The sequence below is a fragment of the Thamnophis elegans genome, chromosome 2 (genome assembly GCF_009769535.1).
Source record: "Thamnophis elegans isolate rThaEle1 chromosome 2, rThaEle1.pri, whole genome shotgun sequence".
In the NCBI taxonomy this organism is placed as follows: domain Eukaryota; kingdom Metazoa; phylum Chordata; class Lepidosauria; order Squamata; family Colubridae; genus Thamnophis; species Thamnophis elegans.
Genome location: NC_045542.1, coordinates 151,007,755 through 151,029,129, shown reverse-complemented (window position 1 = coordinate 151,029,129; position 21,375 = coordinate 151,007,755). Strand labels below are relative to the sequence as shown.

Genomic DNA, 21,375 nt, shown 5'->3' with positions numbered 1-21,375 from the left:
GAAACAACACAGCCAGAACAAAGGCTTAGCTCCCCTTTATTATCCCAACTTTCCTCCCTCCCAAAGTCCCACTGTTCACTGCAAGCCCAGGAGCAAAGCTCTAAACAAACACATCCAATAGTTCCTGGCTGCTATAAGTCCAAAGAAGCAGCACAGTTCTTAAAAGCAGCCACAGTTCAGGGAAGCTGGTTGCAGAGAGTCCTTGTCACAGGAAGAGTTCCCTAGGGCTGCAGCACCACCTGGAGTATCACTGTGTCACTGCAACTCCGCATGTCACCAAGGCAAGCCAGGAAAGGCAAACAAGGCCAGTATAGCAAAGTATCCAGACATTGGTCACAGCGCGTGAGAGTGGAAAAGAGAACGCTTGTTCCCGACAAACACCCCTCCCATCAGCGTCGCTTTAAATCACATTCCCCTGGTGAGACTTATGAAAAGGGGTGGGGCATCCTCCTCCCAAGTCGTCAGGTTGCCCGGGACTGATCCCGCCTCCTCTCCATTCTCCGTTCTCAGGGATGGGGGGGGGGAGGTAACTGCTCATTGCTGGAGCTCTGCTCCACTGCCTGCCTTGTCCTCCCCCCTCGCCTGCTCCTCCTCCACCCTTCTTCCTCACTGGCGGACTGCCTGGTCCTGCTCCTTCGGTCATTCCTCCGTCGGCCCTAGCTCCATCTCATCCTCATCCTCGTACTCAGGCTCCGAGGGGGCCATGGCAACTAGCATGAAATAAGAGGCACTTCACAAAACCAAGAGAGAGTTGAAGGTGCTACTTGGCCTGAAAACTGGCTTAGTTTTACACTGTGTTTGTTTTTCCTCTTGGAACTCATGGTACGGTATGCAGTGTTCCATCCTCTCAATTTTATATTCATCAACAATTCCGTGACGTTGGTCTGTCTAAAGAGAAGCCAGGAAATAAATAAGTCCATAAATAACTGACTGTGGACCTCAACCTGAGTTTCCACCATCCTGTCCTTAAAGCGGAATCCAAATATAAGCCAGCTGTATCGTCATTATGATCCCTCCTACCAGCCTGTGACAGAACTCTGTCCTTTTGTGCCATGAAGCATATGAACACTGCAGTGTTTCCCTCTAAAATTCTTCTTCTGGGGCTGTTGGGTCTTTTGCAGTGGGAGGGATTCCAAATCTTTTCCCACCGGTTCTATGAGGGAGTGATTTGTACATGCGCGCAGCACTCAAAGACCGCCCTTGGTGTCAGGGCTGGTGAGCTGAGCTGTTGTTGAGCTCAGCTGAGGCGCGACAATCCACTGCCAGGAGGATCAGCTGAGCTGAAAACCAAGGGAATATAGGACAAGGAACGACGGGGGCGGGAGGGTGGGGCCAGGCAGAGGTGGTATTTGCCAGTTCTCTGAACTCCTCAAAATTTCCACAACCAGTATGCTAGAACCGACCCAAACTGGCTGAATGCCACCTCTGGTCTTTTGGTCCGCTTACTGGTAGTGGCCCGGAGCAGCTGAGAGCGTACTGGTAACGGTGGCTCTTTTGGCCCATCCACCCGCCCACGCTCTATACCTGTTTTTATGACAAACAGCAATGTGCGCATGCGCACACAACATGCGGTGCTTGCGCGAGCGCCAACAATCACCTGTTTGTCACGGGGACGATGGATTGTGCATACGCGCACAGCGCAGGTCAGGCATGTGTGCGAACAGAATGTGTGGTGGTTGTAGTAGTATGTTGGTCGTTTCTGAGATATTCTTGATGTTAGGCAGTGTAATTCTTTTTAGGGATTATGTTGGTTTAGTGGTCAGGGACCTTTTGATAAAGCTGAGTAGATATCCATTTTGTTGGAACATATTGTGTAGATGCTCTATTTTCTTTGCCTGCTATTCTGGATTGCTACAGTGAGTTTGGGCTCATCTAAATAAAGCCCTTATGCAGTTTTCTTATGGGAGGTTGAGTTGTTGCTTTGGTAGTGGAGACCTGGTTACTATGGGAGGTTTGTCTGTAGACTTGCATTTTTAGTTTGCCATTGTGGTCTCTGCTGATCAGGATAGCAATAGCAATAGCAGTTAGACTTATATACCACTCCATAGGGCTTTCAGCCTCTCTAAGCGGTTTACAGAGTCAGCATATCGCCCCCACAATCTGGGTCCTCATTTTACCCACCTCTGAAGGATGGAAGGCTGAGTCAACCTTGAGCCGATGAAATTTGAACCGACGACTGCAGATAGCAGTCAGTTGAAGTGGCCTGCAGTACTGCACTCTACCCACTGCGCCACCTCGGCTCAGGGTGTCCAGGAAGGGTAGCAAGTTGTTGTTCTTCTTCTCTAACACACTGATTCCTTATTGATGGGTCTATGGATGTTCTCTAATTGGTTTTTTATATATATATATTATGGTAAAGATCCATATTTTCGGATAGCAATAGCAATAGCAGTTAGACTTATATACCGCTCCATAGGGCTTTCAGCCCTCTCTAAGCGGTTTACAGAGTCAGCATATTGCCCCCAACAACAATCCGGGTCCTCATTTTATCCACCTCGGAAGGATGGAAGGTTGAGTCAACCCTGAGCCGGTGAGATTTGAACAGCCGAACTGCAGAATTGCAGTCAGCTGAAGTAGCCTGCAGTGCTGCATTTAACCACTGCGCCACCTCGGCTCTGACCATCCACGGATGTATTTGTGGAAGTGCTATGGCTTCTAGACATTGAATGATGACCTCCGTTATAAGTCCTGAAAGCGATGATCCCACAGGTGTCCTTCAATCTGTTGGTAAATTTGTCCATCAAATTGGAAGTATGTAGTTAAGCAGAGGTTTATGAGATTCGTAATTCTGAGTTTTTCTATCTTTGTTTATTCGGTTAAGTCAGGTGTGTTGTGAGCAATGCAGCCATGGATTCTTGGGCTAATTCTGGATTTATAGATGTGAACAAGTCTGTGACATCAAATGAGACCATGATTTTGTCCTCACCTCCAAGCTGTCTAACAAGGAGTCTATTATCTGTGCTAGGGAATGTGGGATTTGCTAATGCTTCCTGTTTATATACAGTGGTTTACCTTGCTAATGTTGGCGATGGCGTGATTTTCTCCTTGCTCATTTGTTTATTTGTTTATTTCTTACATATCAAATTTAGAAACTGCCCATCTCCCTCATAACGCAACTCTAGGTGACATACATGTAACATATAAAAGATGTATATAAATATTATGCTAGGAGGCAATTAAAACCAAGAGGAGAATAATTAAAATTGTAGTTAATAAGGCTCAGCTTAATAAATTAATAAAATTTGTAAGTGAAAAAGGCAGAAGGAGGGCCTTCAAGAAACATATTAAGAAGTTGTTTTTTTGTTTGTTTGTTTACCTGATATAAATCTCTGCTTATCTGAGTGTGACGTGCTGGAGATGATGTATTCTGGTCTTTTTGTTTCCCTTGATTTTTTTTTTATTATCTCTTTTAAATGGTGAGTACATGTGGTTTACCTCTAAGTATCTATTAATGGTTGATTTGATTTAATACCAAACTTCCAGGAATTTCCTAGCATTTTTTGTCTGGGATTCTCACAGTTTCTCAGTTGAAAGTATGACTGAGTCTGTCCCCATGTTGTGATTTCAGAATTGTTGTTTCATGAATGATAGCATTTTTTTTCCAATTACAGATATTCCACGCCCTCATAGAAATTAAACCACAATCTCTGAGAAACAGGAAACATTTAGCAAGGCATGTTTTCCATGTTCTTAATATGTCCCAAAGGCTTCTTACAAGATAATTATTTCATATCACGTAGAAGGGAGAGTTAGATTTAGTTAAATTTGGTTCTTGGCAGGGGTGGGATTCAGCCGGTTCAGACCAGTTGGAGCAAACTGGATGTTAATTTTACATCTGGTTCACCAAGCCGGTAGTTCAAAGATTGGCTAGCCCTTCCCACGCTGCTCTGCCACTCCCAGGAGTCTCCACATGGCCTCTTTTGGAAAGCCTCCAGAGCCTGGGGAAGGCAAAAATCCCCCCCCCCCCATGGTGCAGGAGGCTGAGTAGGCCGCGCCCATGCCCACGTCCACCCAACAGCCAGGCAAAGAACCTGTTGCTAAAAGTTTTCAGTCCCACCCCTGGTTCTTGGCCTTGTGAAAAATTCCAACACTCTTCCCAAGACAACCTGTCTGAGAGATTATTTCTTCTATTCAATTCTAATAGGGCTGTCAATGTTTAACTCACATTTGGCTTCTGTTGCTTTTAATAACTGTATGTTGATCTCCGATTGTAGATTTTTCAATATTGTGAAAATGGTTACTTTCTGATTCCATTAAGGGGCAACTGAAAATACAACTACAGTAGTTAGGGGAAGAGATAATAAGGAGAAAGAGTGGTTGTTTCCTATATTTTAATATCCTATGTTGAAAAGATGGTTGTGGCATGGCACAGAGATAATACAAACATCTGGCTGTTCAAACAGCCTCTTTATTGCTCCAAATTTCCCCAAACTCTCCCATGTTACTGGCAACTCCTAAAGCAGAGTGAAAACAAACCCCCACACAACCTCAAACAGCCTCTGGCTGCAATTAGTCCAGCCCAGTGCTGCCTGCACCAAGGCTGCACAGCAATAAATCCCAAATGTATTTGACAAAACAAGAGCCAAGCAAGGAGTTCAGGAAGCAGTAAATCCAGATAATTAGTCCAGAACGCCAACAAGGAATGCAAGGACTCTTGGCAAGTTCAAACATTGTCACACAACACTTCAGGAACTCAGTATTTGTTCCCGAAAAATGCCCCTCCCCACGGCATTTCCTTAAATCTCACTCCCCAGGTGTTCCTGGTGAAGCTGGGCAGGGCACTCTCTCGCACGTTGCCTTCTCTGCCTGCACTGATCCTGCCTTCTCTGCATTCTCCAAACCCTTGCATCAGGAGGAGGTGGTTCTTGCTCCTCGTCTGAACTCTGTCTCTTCCCCCTGCCCGCAGGCCTTGCTAATTCTGAACAGCCTTGCCTGGACTGACTGCCCTTCCCCAGTTACCTCCAAGGCCAATGGAACTGCCCTCTCACTCACTGTCAGTTCTTGTTCCAGCTCATCTTCTGCCACAGAGTCAGATTCAGACGGGAGCATGACAATGGTCATCCTAAATATGTTGTCAAAAATATGTTGTCAACTCGCAAAGCATCCTTGGCCTGCTCTCAAGTTGCCATAGGCAAGTGGAATGGGAAAACTAACTTTGCAGCTGCAGTGAATCGCACTTCAGTCAAAACAAAAGCACATTCCAGCCATCTCTCTGTCAAGGCCATCTCTGTGGTTACCCACAGTGGCTGGAGGGGAATGATCTCTACAACCCTCGAAATTGCTTTGTTGGAGGGTGTGACTAATGACACACCTTGAGGGGAAGGAGGAAATAGGGTCAGAGCCGGGACTTAAATTTAGTGAGGTCAAAGTTGGCTTCACTTGGAATGTGCCAATATGAAACTCCTAATAAATAACTGGATTTCTTTTGAAGCTTGGCTCAAGGCTCATGATTTAATTAGGGTGTCGGTCGGAACTCGTGACACATGTTTTATGACACTACAGGTAATCCTCAACTTACGAACAGTTGTGACTGGACTGCACACGCATGGCACGACCATGAATCAACAAGCAGTAGCGACTGCCGGAACCCACCTCTAAAATGGAGCTTATACAGTATCCTTCCCCCAGGAGTGGGGAGGGAATGGGGATTTTGCAGTTTCCTTCCATTGCCACGCCCACCAAACCAAGCCACGCCACGCCCACCAAGCCACGCCGACAGAACTGGCAGTAAAAAATAATTGAATCCTACCACTGCTGCAGCCCACCCTGTTCTCTATTCGCCAGCTCATGAATACGACTTAAACAGTCCTTAACTGTATTGATCTTGAAATAGTGCTTTCCTCCTCTTTTCGATATCCCAAAAAGGCAACTTCAAAATGCATAAAACCCATTGTTGCTTGGAGAAAAATCACAAGTGTTGGATGATCTTGAAACCGAGGGAGGAGACAAATAAGCCATGGAGACAGTGTATGTCATCCCTCTATTGTTTTTCAGGATGGGTGGAGGCTGTTTTAATTCAGACCAGAGGAAATCCCCCAGAATCCAAGGCTTTGTTTTTTTGATCTATCTTCTCTGGTGCTTTCCTGATGTGCTATATGCTAAATCAACCTATCTTTGCCGGCCAACCTAACTAATAGATGATGGGAACTACAATCCTGGCAGGTTGATCAGAGGATTATGAAAGGCCTGGCAGGATTAAAAAGCACACACAAAAGCCAGGAAAAGGTTAGGTCTTGGGAAATGTAACATTGCTCAAGAGTTGCTGGGTTTGGTCCAAGGTTGCTTGACTCTGTGAGAACCAAAATATTTCCCTTGTCACAGCAGCGATGGTCCTGGTTAAATATTCTCGTAGATCTGTGGTGTGTATTCAGATAGGGGGATATCTGTAATTAGCAGAGGGAGCAGAATGAGTAAGCCCATTAGTACTAGCAAGTTAAAAATTACTGTGTTGTTCCAAACTAGCCAAAACTCTGCAACCCTAAAATAGGGATTTTCTAATGGAATAAATGGTTCCATATGTTTTGCTTCTTTTACCAGTTTTTTTCACCTCCTTCTGCTCAAAGGGCAGTGTGTGTGTATATGTGTGTATAACTGAATATAGATAATAGACATATAAAGATATATGTCTTTATATATACATATAAAATAGAGATAGATGGATAGATGGATAGATAGACAGGCAGGCAGGCAGGCGTAGATGGATGGGTGGGTGGGTTTGGCAGACAGACAGACAGACAGACAGATCTAGATAGATGATAGATAGATGGGTAGGTAGGTAGATAGATGGATGGATGGATGATCTAGTTAGATCTAGATAGATGATAGATAGATGGGTAGTTAGGTAGTTAGGTAGATAGATGATAGATAGATAGATAGATAGATAGATAGATAGATAGATAGATAGATAGATAGATAGATAGATAGATAGATAGATAGATAGATAGATAGATGATATAGATAGATAGATGATAGATAGATAGATAGATGATAGATAGATAGATAGATAGATAGATAGATAGATAGATAGATAGATGATAGATAGATAGATAGATAGATAGATAGATAGATAGATAGATAGATAGATAGATAGATAGATAGATAGATGATAGATAGGTGGGTGGATAGGTAGGTAGGTAGGTAGGTAAGTGGGTGGGTGGGTGGGTGGGTGGGTGGGTGGATGGATGATCTAGTTAGAGCTAGATAGATGATAGATAGATGGGTAGTTAGGTAGTTAGGTAGTTAGGTAGTTAGGTAGATAGATAGATAGATAGATAGATAGATAGATAGATAGATAGATAGATAGATAGATAGATGATAGATGGGTGGGTGGGTAGGTAGGTAGGTAGGTAGGTAGGTAGATAGATAGATGATAGATAGATAGATAGATAGATAGATAGATGATAGATAGATAGATAGATAGATAGATAGATAGATAGATAGATAGATAGATAGATAGATAGATAAAGATATATATCTTAGGTTCTCAGCCACGAAAGCCGATGGCTTTTAGAGACCTTTAAAAAAATGTTCTTGTGTGTGTGTGATATAAAGTTTGTGCTTAATTGTGGTTGCAAGTGGAGGACAACCTGTAATGCATGAGGAAGTTTCTGGGCATATAAAGCCTCAACTTCTCAATAGAAACCCAACTCTTTGAATGTAGACCAGGGGTGTCAAACCGGATCTGACCCTCGAGGTACTTAGATCTGGCCCGCGGAGCCACCCTGGAAACAGCAAAGGACCGGCCCATGGTGCCTCTGCCTGGGGGGCTACATGCAGCCCTCCTGAGCTCCATTTTCAGCTGGGATGGCCGCCTGCAACCTTCTGCCAGCAAAAACGGAGCCCGGAGGGGGAGGCTACATCAGAGGTGAGTTCCTACCAGTTCAGCCCGATTCGGCCGAACCAGTAGTGGTTTGGCAGCCTGAGTCGCTGGAACCGGCAGCAACACATGCCTGCCACGCCCCTAAAACAGTTCTCATATGGCAGCCCCTGTTTATTTATGGTTCTGCACATGCGCAGATCAATTTTCACTGCACAAATTTATTTATTTTTTGTGCACACTGAACCGGCAGTAATGTCGGCAGCAATCCACCTTTGGGCTACCTGTGGCCCTCACAAGCTCTGTTTTTGGCTGGGATGGTCTCCTGCAACCCCTTGGCAGCGAACACACACACACACCAAGGTCCGTTTTCACTGGCAGAGGTTTGCAGGAGGCCATCCCAGACAAAAACGGAGCTCAGGAGCCTCAACACAAGTGAGTTCAAACTATCCATGCCCACTCTGGCCACACACACCCAGCCTCCCCAAAGTAAAACACAACTCTGATGCAGCCCTCAATGAAATCGAGTTTGACACCCCTGGTGTAGACTATCAAACTAATTAGGAAGAATAGTTCTAACCAGCCTTTTCAGTAATGTCCACCCACATCTTTCCTCCTAAGCAACACTGATTGAAGAAATTGTTCTCCCCAACTCTCTAGAATTCATTGATCTGGATTTTCTATCCAATCTTATGTCCTCCTTTTCAAGCTTCGTCCCCTTTTGAACAGAATCGAGACAGCCAAAAATGGAGACATGTAAGCTGAGAATATCAGCGTAACCCACCTTTCCGGGGCTTCTTCAGATGGTCTGTGTACCTCTGGCTGAAAGAAGAGATTGCAAAAATGAGCAGAATCCAAAGTAAAGGTTTGCATCAAGGACCCTCTACTGGCCAAAATGCAAAATGCAGATGATATGCTAAAATCGAAGGGTATCTTCAACCCACAAAACAGCAATAAATAAATGCTTCTATAAATAAATAGCCAGGACAGAGGGAGGGAGGGAGGGAGGATCATTATTATACCATGGTAACAGTATATTGAATGTCTATAAGCCCAACTCCCCACCAAAACAAGCTGATTTGGCTAAAGCTAAACCTCTTAAAGCTAAACCTCTAGGGACATGGTGGCTCAGTGGCTAAGATGCTGAGCTTGTCGATCAAAAAGGTTGGCAGTTCAGCTGTTCGAATCCCTAGCGCCGTGTAATGGAGTGAGCTCCCAAAAGTTGTCCCAGCTTCTGCCAACCTAGCAGTTCGAAAGCAGGTAAATATGCAAGTAGAAAAATCGGAACCTCCTTTGGTGGGAAGGTAACAGCGTTCCGTGCGCCTTCGGTGTTTAGTCATGCCGGCAACATGACCACGGAGACATCTTCAGGCAGCGCTGGCTCTTAGGCTTTGAAATGGAGATGAGCACTGCCCCCTAGAGTCAGGAACGATTAGCACATATATGCGAGGGGAATCTTTACCTTTACCTAAATCTCTTAAGATTAAAAGCCTGAAGAGTTCCACAATTTTGGGGGGTTCATCTATTTGTTCCAGAGGAAGGGAGGGAGGGAGGGAGGGAGGGAGGGAGGGAGGGAATCCACAAGTCTTTGTGGACAAGTCACAAATTGCCAAGTTTAGAGACCCTTGACCTAAATTGTATCAATATCCAATCTACGGATGTCCAGAGATTCATCCATCCAGATTTCAGGTAAGAATTTCAAGTCCCTATAATGGACTGGAGTGGAAGGGACCTTAAAGGACACAATACAATACAATACAATTCAATACAATACAATACAATACAATACCAGAATTGAAAGGGACCTTGGAGGTCTTCTAGTCCAACCCCCTGCCTAGGCAGGAAACCCTACATCATCTCAGACAAATGGTTATCTAATCTCTTCTTAAAGATTTCCAGTGTTGGGGCATTCACAACTTCTGGAGGCAAGCTCTTCCACTGATTAATTGTTCTAACTGTCAGGATCTGTCATCCAACTCCGATTTGAAGACCTACAGTGAAGGAGAACTCACCACTTCTTAGGGGAGATCAATTCATTGGGTGTCCGTTCATGAGTTTCATCACTTGAGATTTTCAAGAAGAGATTGGCCTGCCATTTGAGCTGGGGGTTGGACTAGATAACCTATAAACGGGATGGAGAATCTATGGCACGTGTGCTACAGGTGGCACATGGAGCCATTTGTCAGGGCACGCGAGGTGTTGCCCTGTCAGATGGCCAGCATGCATGCACACACTGGCCAGCTGAGTTCAGCCTTTTTTGGAGCCATTTTTTGCCCTCCCCAAGCTTTATATAGAGGCTTTATGGGAGCTTGGGGAGGGTGAAAATAGCCTCCCCCATTCCTCCCAGAGGCCCTCCGGAGGCTTCAGGAGCTTCCCTGAAGCCTCCAGAGTGCAAAAAACTAGCCCCATGGGCAAATTGGAAATTCGGGAACGGACTTCCGTTTTGCTCATAAGGTTGGTTGAAGCCCCCCCCCCCCAGTCCGAAGGCTTCAGGGACCTTCAGGAGGCTTCCTTGAAGCCTCCGGATGACTATAGTCATTTTTAGTCCTCCGGAGGCTTCAGGGAAGCCTCCTGAAGGTCCCTGAAGCCTCCGGAGGGCTTCAACTGACCTTACGAGCAAACCGGAAATGACTTCCTGTTTGCTCATAGGGTCGTAGGTCCCTGAAGCCTCCAGAGTGCCTCTGGGGGGACGGGGGAGGCTGTTTTCGTCCTCCCCGGGCTTCTATAAAGCCTCTGGAGCCTGGGGAGGGCGAAAAAAGCATGCAAAAAATGGGGGAGCGCCTCTCATGCGCGTATGCGCACTGGGGGTCACACATTACATTATGGGTGTGGCATGCCCATGCACGACCCCCCTGAGCTCCCCCCCTTATGATACGTGAGCCAAAAAAGGTTCGCCTTCGCTGCCTTATAAGATCCCTTCCAATTCTGTTAATCTGTTAATATAGTGGCAGTTTCTACCTGGAATCAAATTTCTGCAGCCTCAACCATTTTAGTCTTACGTTCTGGGGCAATAGACAATACATCAGTCCCAGTGGTGGGTTCTGGGAGGTACGGCCCGGTACGGGTGTACCGGTAGTATCTGGGAGCAGCGGCCACCATACTGGAACGGTAGCTCATTTGGCCCACCCGCCCGCCCACATTCCTTAACAATTTTTGATGCAAACAGGCCAATTGCGTACAGGCGCACAGCGTGCTACGCCTGTGCGACCTCCACCAAGTAGCTGGCTGTTGCAGGATGGTGGCATGTACAGCGCGCGTGCCCAACGAGGATGCCCAGCCCCATGCGCAGCGTACCAGCTGCGACGGGATCCAGAACCCACTACTGATCAGTGTCTTCTTTTGTGGTGGGCAACCTTCTTGATATTTAACAACTATTACAACTCCTATTGGTCACCACTTCTGTAAATTAAACATATCCAGATCATTCATTCATTCATTCTTTTGTTCATTCATTTATTCGTTCGTTGGTCTCCCGTGTCACATGACTGACACCCATTGTTCCTCATAAGGCTTGGTCTCTAGACCTTTTGCTATTTTGGAACTTTTCACTGCATTTTCCTAATGTCTAACGTCTTCCCAAGGTCCAATTCATATGTTTTCAACTTACCTACAGCTTCTCCTCCACAATACCACCAGAGTAAGTATGATTAGAAATTGCAATATAATGCAAACAGCCAGTGGAATCCACGGCACTCCGTTTATTTCGACTTTTGAGCACTGAGACGATAAACTATTTTTCACTGTCCTTGTATCTAGGGAAAGGCAGAAAGAGGGGACATCAGCAGGAAGAAAGCTCAAATAGTACACCATGCCATGGTTTATATTTTGAAGATCCCATTATCCCATCATTTCAAGTGGGGTTACATCATATTCAGCCCTGGAATCCTAGAGAGAGTCAAAACTTGATAAGGTGGAATGATTTGACACAGATTTCAGTAGCTGCTTAACTTCACTGAAAGATGTAAATCACTTAAACATGAGCCAGCGGTGTGCGGCAACAGCCCAAAAGCTAATGCAATCCTTTGTTGTATACACAGAGGCATAGAATCAAAATCAAATGAAGTATTATAAACCCTTAGTAAGGCCACACCTGGAATGCTGCATCCAGTTTTGGTCACGTTACAAAAAAAAGTTGTTGAGACTTTGGAAAATGCAGAGAAGAGCAACTGGGTGATTAAAGTGGAGACTAAAACATGTATGTATGTATGCATGAATGCATGTACTGCAGTTTATAAATCTCTGGAAGAAAGAGGAATTTAACTATCAGATAATAAAAAGTAAAATATCTCTGGTTGCAGGCAATCAATAAATGGGCTCAACATATAGTAGAAAATATATTTTTTTATTTGCAGGAATAGTGTGATGAGAAGTGTTTGGGGCCATATTGAAATACATACTACTTTGGCAGAAATGTTCTAATATTTTACTATAATATTTTGCACTTAATATATTTCATAGTCCTATATTTATTAATAAACTAGTAACCATTAATTAGTTAATTTACTGTATAAGGTACCTTTCTTCTTTTTTTCTTTGACTTTTTTCTCTTTTGATTTGCTTTTGCTTTCTTTTTTTTATTTTCTTTAAAGATTGTTTCATTTAACTTCAGGATTTTTAAACTATATTTAGGTGATCTGTCAAGATGTTTTGTATTTGAATATTAACAATCAGAATAAAACCATAGAACATAAATATAAATTGGAAAATGATGAAGAAACAAAGCACAATATATTTATGATCAGTAAAAACTGGGAAGGAACTATGTTCTGCAAACCTCCCTCTCCCCCCCCTCCAAAAAAAGACTGCTGTGTTTCTACCCAAACATGGGATTCCTTTCTTCTCACATAGGTCGCGCTGTTTGACCACAAAGAAATAATATCATACCCAGACTTTCCTTTACAATAGAAGGAATGAGTTCTAAAAAAAACAACCTGAAATGTTCCAAAATATAGGTTGTCTTTGATTCAAATCACAGTTGAGGTGCTGAAATTTCAATTGCTAAGCAAGGCAGTTATCAAGTGAATTGTTCTCCTTATACAAATCTTTTTGCCATTGTTCTTAAATGAACCACGAAGTTGTTAAGTGAATTGTGTGATTGTTAAGTGACTCCGGCTTCCCCCATTTGACTTTGCTTGTCAGAACCTCCCTAACAAGGTTGCAAATGGCAATCCCAAGACCCCAGGATGCTGCAAACATCTGTTGGAAGTTAGCACCCACCAGTGGTGGGATTCAGCCAGTTCGCACCACTTCGGGAGAACCAGTTGTTAACTTTCTGAGCAATTTCGTGAACTGGTTATTGGAAGAAATCATTAGGGCAGAGAACCGTTGTTAAATTATTTGTTAAATTATTTGAATCTCACCACTCACCACCCCTCTCCTAGAAAAATGAGATATTTTAGGAAATATTAAAGGGGCAGAATATCTCCCCTAAAAGGGAGGCAGAAACACAGCCCCCCCCCCATCTTGGTCAATTGGCCATTAAGGCCAAGACCAGTCTATTCTACATAACAAAGATCTAACACTTTCAGGCAGAGCCATAGTAGGAATCCGAAAGCCCTTTCATTACATCCTCATCCAACAAGGCTCAACCAAACTTGGGACTCAAAAGACAACCTACAAAGTTGCCCCTGCATGGCCCCATGGGAATCTGATAACCAATCAGAATACAAGCTCAAATTCAAAGACCCAGAGAGGGCATAAAACCCAGGCACTCTCAGCATCTCTTCCCTTTTTTTGCCCAGGATCTCAAGGCATGTGATCCTGTCCACCATCAATAAACTTCTTTCCAAGCAACTTCCATGAATCCAGTGTCTTTTTCCCATTTGGAACTGAACGCAGTTCAGTTCAGAACCCAGATGGACATTTCTTCCAACACATCATAAATACATGCCAGTTGCCAAGCACCCAAATTTTAATCACCTGACTGCAGGAATGCTGCAACGGACAAAAGTATGAAAATTGGTCAAAGGGTCACTTTTTTCAGTGCCATTGTAACTTTGAACAGTCATTAATCAAATAGATGTCAATCACAGTCTACCTACTGTATTTTTTGGAGTATAAAACGCACCTTTTTCCTTAAAAAAGAGGATGAAAATCTGGATGTGTTTTATACACTGAATATAGCATTTTTTTTGCCTCCCAAAACCCCACCCCTTCACCGTTAAGAACTGGATGAGAGCTAACAAACTGGTACTCAACCCGGACAAGACCGAGTGGCTGTTGTGTTTCCCTCCCAATAATTTGGCCAGTGTTCCATCGCTCAGGCTGGGGGGTCAAATTTTACAACCCCTCAGATAGGGTTCGCAACTTGGGAGTCCTCCTGGACCCACAGCTGACTCTTGACCATCATTATCGGCTGTGACCAGGGGGCATTTGCCCAGGTTCGCCTGGTGCGCCAGTTGCGACCCTACCTCAACCGGGAGGCCCTCCAACAGTCACTCGAGCCCTTGTGATCTCTAGGCTGGAATACTGCAATGTGCTCTACATGGGGCTGCCCTTGAAGAGCATCCGCGACTTCAGCTAGTCCAGAATGCGGCCGCGCGAGTGATCGTGGGCGCACCGCGGTTCGCCCACATAACACCTATCCTCCGCGAGCTGCGCTGGCTACCTGTTGATCTCCGGGTGCGCTTCAAGGTGCTACTTACCATCCATAAAGCCCTCATGGTAGTGGATCTGAGTACTTGAGAGACCGCCTCCTGCCGATTACCTCCCTTCGACCTATTAGATCGCACAGATTAGGCCTCCTCCGAGTTCCATCCGCCAGTCAGTGCCGACTGGCGACTACGCGGAGGAGAGCCTTCTCAGTAGCAGCTCGACCCTTTGGAACGATCTCCCCGTGGAGATTCGCACCTCACCACCGTCCAGACCTTCCGCACAGCCCTTAAGATCTGGCTATCCCGTCAGGCCTGGGGATAAGATTCTAATTCGCCCCACCCGAATGTTGAATGAAAGTTGTGGTTTTATTGCTTTATTTTTTCTCATTCACGTATTGTCTTATGTTTTGTCTTGCACTCCCCCTCCCATGAATTGTAAGCCGCCCTGAGTCCCCTCAGGGAAAAGGGCGGCCTATAAATCACAAATAAAATCTAAAAAATCTAAAAAAAAAATGGACATGTATAGCCTTTAGGCAGCTTTCAGAGTGCTCCTGGGGGCTGGGGAGGTAGAAATGAGAGAAAAACAGCCTGTTTTATGCTCAATTTTGCCCCCCACCCCAGCCCCCAAAAGCACTCTATAAGCCTCCTAAAGGCTATTCTGCCTCTTTTGGGGGGGGGGAAACGGGCCGTTTTTGGGGATGTCTGCAGAGTGCAAAATCTTTTTTTTTTTAATTTGCCTCTTCAAAATCTTGGCGCATCTTATACTCCGATGCGCCTTATACTCCGAAAAATATGGTGTATTCAGGAGGATAAACCTACCCTGCAAAGAAGGCATCAAAGTACTACAAGTACAGCGGTCATGATGATTATCCATCAACTTGAACGTGATTTCGGTCTTCCGAGCAAAGCGGCATTTGACATGCTTCTTCGGGGTTTTCTCCAAAGCCTCTTTTTTCATACAAATGTGGAGTTGAGAGGCCCTTTTCCCCTTAAATATGCTGGGTCTTCCCATCTGATCAACATCCAGGATTTGTTTTCCACCTTCCCACCAGGTTACCACTTCCCTGTAGAATTCCTTGGATGGGAATAAACAGCTCAAGATGTAGCACGTGCTATCAGTCTGGTAGGACTCCAACCTTTGCTGACTGCCTGGAAGAGACATGTTCAATGAGAAATCAGAACAGACAATTGCAGCCAGCACTGGATTGTTTGCTTGTTTATATTTTAACCCACTTTTATTACTGTATTTTTGGCCCCGGAGTATAAGACGCACCATGATTTTGAAGAGGTAATTTTAAAAAAAAAAAGTTTTTGCACTCTGCAGGCTTCCCAAACCCTCTGCATGTCTCGTTTTTTGCAACAACAACAACAAAAGGGCATGCAGAGCTTTGGGAGGCTTGTAGAGTGCTCCTGGGGTCTGGGGGGCAAAAGCAAGCAAAAATTGCCTTTTTGCTTGTTTTTGTCCTCCCCAGCCCCCAAGACCACTTTGCAAGCCTCCCAAACCCTCTGCACTTCCAATTTTGCAAAGGGAGTGGGGTTTCAGTAGGCCAAAAATGCTGTATTCAGTGTATAAGTTGCACCCAGATTTTCACCCTCTTTTTGGGCGGGGGGGAAGGTGTGTCTTATACTCCAAACAATATGGTATTTGTACAGATAACTCAAGGCAGTGAACCATACCTAATACTCTTTCCTCTTCCTATTTTCCTATTTTACCAAATAACTCTGTAAGTGGGTCGGGCTGAGAGAGAGTGCAATTGCCCCAAGGTCATCCAGCTGGTTTTCATGATTAAGGCAAGACTAGAACTCACAATGTAAGAATCTGGATTGCTCTCTCCACGCATCATCCTTAGTGAACCGTGCAAACCAGCATCTACATTTTCTGCATCGGATGTTGAGAGCTCATCTTTCTCTTTCTGTCCTGGCCACTTTTTACAGAGGCACAAATGAGAGTGTTTTAACCAACTGCACCCCTGTTTGGTTTGGTGGTAGCAGTGCCTCAGATAGAAAGTCCCTAGAGAGAGTGGTGAGGACAGCCGAGAATATTATAGGAGGCTCACTTCCCGTAAGGATACTGCTTATAGGTGCTATGTGCTTAGAGCATAAAGCATTGTTAGAGACCCCACACACACACTTCACGGTCCATTCCTGTTGCTCCCCTCTGGGAGGAGTTTTCGAACAAATTACTAATCTGGAGTACCTGTTTTTGGAGATCTGCCAAACCCTGAGCAGGGGGTTGGACAAAAAGAGCTCCCATGTCCCTTCCATCTCTGTTCTTCCATTATAAGCGTGACTTAACCCGTTTCAGAATAGCCACAGGCATAAAAGGTTATCGGGATTTTACTATCTTTCAAATGCTACCTCACTTACTTCTCACCACCACGAGATCATAAAAATGGTTCATGTCACACCAGTAGCGACCTGTGTCATTATCCCTCACATCGTGAAACTGAAGCGAGTTATTCTGAAGCATCTTGAGCCGGCTCCAGGCAGCTGGAAAACGATTTATTTGGTTGTTGGGGAGTTTGCGGAAGAGTAAAGCTGTTTGGCCTTGCTGGACACAATACCAGGACATTAGTGTAGGATCAGAACAAGATGGACACGGGCAGGGCAACTCTGGGGAAGAGCCTCTCTCTGCGTATACAGCTACAAGAAGAAAAGACATAATTAGGTTCCCAAACTTAAGAAGAGATTAATTAACAAAAAGGGTAGGCAAGCTATGCCCTCTTAATAGGATCATTACAAATGATGTTGAGACTCAGTGCAGAGGAGATCAACCAGGATGATTAGGGGACTGGAGGCTAAAGCATATAATGAAGAGTTTCAGGAACTGGGCCTGGCTAGTCTAGTGAAGAGAAGGACCAGGGGAGACAGGATAGCAGTGTTCCAATATTTGATGGGCTGCCACAGAGAGGAAGGGGTCAAAATATTTTCCAAAGCACCCGAAGGCCAGATGAGGAACAATGAATGGAAACTGAACAAGGAGAGATTCAACCTGAAACAAGGAGAAATTTTTTGAGAGTGAGAGCAATCAACCAGCGGAACAGCTTTGCCTTCGGAAGTTGTGGAGCTTCATCACTGGAAGCTTTCAAGAAGAGACTGGACATCTGCCAGAAATGGTATAGGATCTGCTTGGGAGGAGTGGGGGTTGGACTAGTTGACCTACAAGGTCCCTTCCAATTCTGTCAATCTGTAAGTCTTCAACCCCTCACTCAAGCAGGAAACTATACCATTTCAGATGGTTGTCTAATCTCTTCATAAAAAACCTCCAGTGTTCAAGCACCCACACTTCTGGGGGTAAATCCCGGAGTCCTTCGGGATTGGGCGGCATATAAATATTTAATAAAATAAATAAATAAATAAAATAAATAAATAGAGAGATAGATAGATAGATAGATAGATAGATAGATAGATAGATAGATAGATGATAGATAGATGATAGATAGATAGATAGATAGATAGATAGATAGATAGATAGATAGATAGATAGATAGATAGATAGATAAATTGTTTCACTGATTAATTGTTCCCACCTGTCAGGAAATCTCTCATCAGTTTCAGGTTGCTTCTCTCCTTAATTAGTTCCCATCCATTGCTTCTTGCCCTGCCTTCAGGTGCTTTGGAGAATAGATTGGTCTTTGTGGCAGCCTCTTAGATTGTGGAAAATTGCCATTGTGTCATCCACAGTCCATCTTTTCATTAGGCTAGAACATACTCAGTTCCTGCAACCCCTCTTCATGTTTAACCTGTAGTCCCCTAATCATCTCTGCACTCTTTCTAAAGTCTCAATATCTTTTTTTTACATCATGGCGACCAAAACTGGATGCAGTATTCCAAGTGTGGCCTTACCAAGGCATTATAACATGGTATTAACACTTCGTGTGATTTTGATTCTATCTCTCTGTAAATGAAGCTGCTTTTTTGGCAGCTACAGCACACTGCTGGCTCATATTTAAGTGATTGTCCATTAGGACTCTAAGATCCTTCTCACAGTTACTGGATCATAATTAGTCTAGCAAATAGCCATCTCTTGTATTGCCTACAATGAAGAATAGCTAGTGGCTCTCCAAGAAAATCTTTCCAGCCCTTCCTGGAAAAATTAATTGAACTGAAAAATCCTGTGGGTATTTTACTATTTTCCTGTCCTTTCTGGCTGTTACCTCTCCAACATTGTCCCCTCTAGATATATTTGAGAACAGTTCTCAGCATCCTGCAGATGAAAAGAATCATAGCTTTTTCCTCCCTCTGGATCTTGGTGATTGCCTAGCTCAGGTTCCTACCCATTGCAGGAATCCTTGATAAATGATCATCCAGCTTCTTTTTAAATGCCTCACCCACCCCCACCTATCAGAAATCCATCAGTACCTGAGAACCACCATTCCAGTTCTTAGATGATATTCTCAACATCTGGATCAGGATACTAAATTGGGGGGGGGTCAACCCAATCTTTCTACTCTGAGAACATGTCTCAGTCTTCTGTCCCACCACCTCAACTCAAGATTGCTTTCTCAGTTTTAGACTTTTTACAAAGTCTAATATTATTTTGCCACAAAACAGTATCAGGCTCGATTACTCTGTCATTAAAATATTGTCCCCTTCATTTTCAACAAATTATTTTATGCAGCAACCTTTTCCTAAATTCCTCTAACAGTATTCCAATATCTCAGGGGCTGCTACAGAGAAGAGGGAGTCAAGCTATTCTCCAAAGCATCTGAGGGCAGGACAAAAAGCAATGGGTGGAAACTAATCAAGGAGAGAAGCAACCTAGAACTAAGGAGAAATGTCCCGACAGAACAATTAATCAGTGGGACCACTTGCCTCCAGAAGTTGTGAATGCTCCAAACACTGGAAGTTTTTAAGAAGAGGTTGGATCACCATTGTCTGAAGTGGTGCAGGGTTTCCTGCCTAAGCAGGGGGTTGGACTAGAAGACCCCCAAGGTCCATTCCAGTTCTGTTATTCTACTCTACTCTAACTCCAAACATTCTAAATTCAGGGGAGCCCCAATTCTTACAGACCTGTAAGAATCCTACATCTCTCCCAATCTAAAAGGCAAAGAAAATTCAGATAGTTCTTACTGTTGGCATCACAAAGTTGGACAAGTAGGAAGAAGGTGGCCAGAATGGCTTTTGCAGTCCTAGAAGTTGGAACACCAGCATCCATTTCAGAGGAGAGATTCTTCCGAAGGACCATCATGCGAAAACAACATAACTGGGCTAAAATGTTTGGGTTTTTTGCTCTGATCCAGCAGAGGTTCTTCGTTCACATCCCCAGCATTATCTGTTAGGTTACATTTATTTTGTTTCTAAAACAGGGTCATGATAAAGGTTTTTTTTTTAAAAAAAAAACCCTCACAAAGAGCATAGATAGCCAACCACATCTACATCCGGCATATTCAGCGGATACCAGATGGTAGAGCTTATCAAGAGGACATAAAGTGGACCATAAAGGGTAATAGTAGGAGGGAATGAGAGACATTTAATGGTTATTTAAATGTCATTTAATAATTGCTAGTCATTAATTCCCCCAAATGATCTTTTTTTAAAAAAAAAATAGCTTTTATTATTATCATTGTTACTGTTGTTGTTATGGTTCGTCACAAAGTCAGCCAGATGTTTAGACTGGATTTGCATCTGAAACATATGATCAGGAGTTATTTTGAAGGAAATCCTGTTTGCTTTATTCTTTTTTTAACGGCCTATTTTAAGGAGCCTGAATCTGCTGTTGTAATGAAATTAGGCAAGTGGCAAGAAAGTTTGTGCTCTTTTTTTTCCCTTTAGGGAGGGAGGGGAGTCTTAAGTAAATAGATTCCTTGGGTTGAGCAAGTACAGCAAGGTCAAAGGCAAAATGGACTGCTAAATTGGCCACGCCCACCCAGTCACATGACCACCCAGCCACGTGCCCACCCAGCTGGTCTGCCCCTCCCCCAAAAGTCTGAGGGACCGTGAATCAGCCCCCTTTTCAAAAAGTTTGAAGACCCCTGACCTATTGAGTCCTTCCCAGGGAGCTGGGATAGGCAGATGACCAATGATATTGCTGCTTGATGCTGATATCGATAGTCACAAGAAGTAAGCTGTTTCAAGTAAAGCTGCCTTTTGCAATTGACAGCTGATTTATTTCATCAATGCCAATATTGTTCAACCGGTGCTCCAGTTGTTTTGGGATTGCACCAGTGGTGGGATTCAATTTTATTTTTACTACTGGTTCTGTGGGCATGGCTTGGTGTGCGTGGTGTAACATGGTGGGCGTGGCACAGGAAGGATACTGTAAAATCTCCATTCCCTCCCCACTCCAGGGGAAGGATACTGCAAAATCTCCATTTCCTCCTGATCAGCTGGGACTTGGGAGGCAGAGAAGAGATGGGGATGGGGCCAGTCAGAGATGGTATTTACCGGTTCAATATATAATAGCAGAGTTGGAAGGGACCTTGGAGGTCTTCTAGTCCAACCCCCTGCCTAGGCAGGAAATCCTGTAGCATTTCAGACAAATGGCTATCCAACGTTTTCTTAAAGACTTCCAGTGTTGAGGCATTAACAACTTCTGGAGGCAAGCTGTTCCACTGATTAAATGTTCTAACTGTGAGGAAAAGGATGGGAGACAAAAATCACAAGCCAAGCACCATAAAGTCAGACTATATCTAATGTTGCAACATACACCAAAGTATATCATACATTGCTGTATAATACAATCAAGTAACACATCACACATCAACAGTGAATTTCAAATGTATCAGAATACTATACAGATTAACAGAGTTGGAAGGGGCCTTGTTGGTCATCCAGTCCAACCCCCTGCCCACGCAGGAGACCCTGCAACATTTCTGACAAATGGCAGTCCAATCTCTTCTTGAAAGTCTCAAGTGTTGAAACTCCCCAACTTCTGAAGGCAAGCTGTTCCATTGGTTGATTGTTCTAAGTGTCAGGAAATTTCTCCTTAGTTCTAGGTTGCTTTTTTCCTTGATTAGTTTCCAC

General features: G+C 44.1%; 1 protein-coding gene across 1 annotated transcript; it reads right to left on the bottom strand.

Annotated features, from left to right (window-relative positions):
• Positions 1 to 5,682: 5,682 nt before the first annotated feature.
• LOC116504879 (lymphocyte antigen 6 complex locus protein G6f-like) lies at positions 5,683 to 19,681 on the bottom strand. The gene is made up of 6 exons (XM_032212107.1): positions 19,483 to 19,681; positions 16,777 to 17,052; positions 15,229 to 15,558; positions 11,424 to 11,568; positions 8,601 to 8,638; positions 5,683 to 6,383 (listed from the first exon to the last, which is right to left on the bottom strand). The coding sequence occupies exons 1-6, from the start codon at positions 19,598 to 19,600 to the stop codon at positions 6,337 to 6,339; spliced, it is 954 nt and encodes a 317-aa protein (XP_032067998.1). The 5' UTR covers positions 19,601 to 19,681; the 3' UTR covers positions 5,683 to 6,336.
• Positions 19,682 to 21,375: the final 1,694 nt, after the last annotated feature.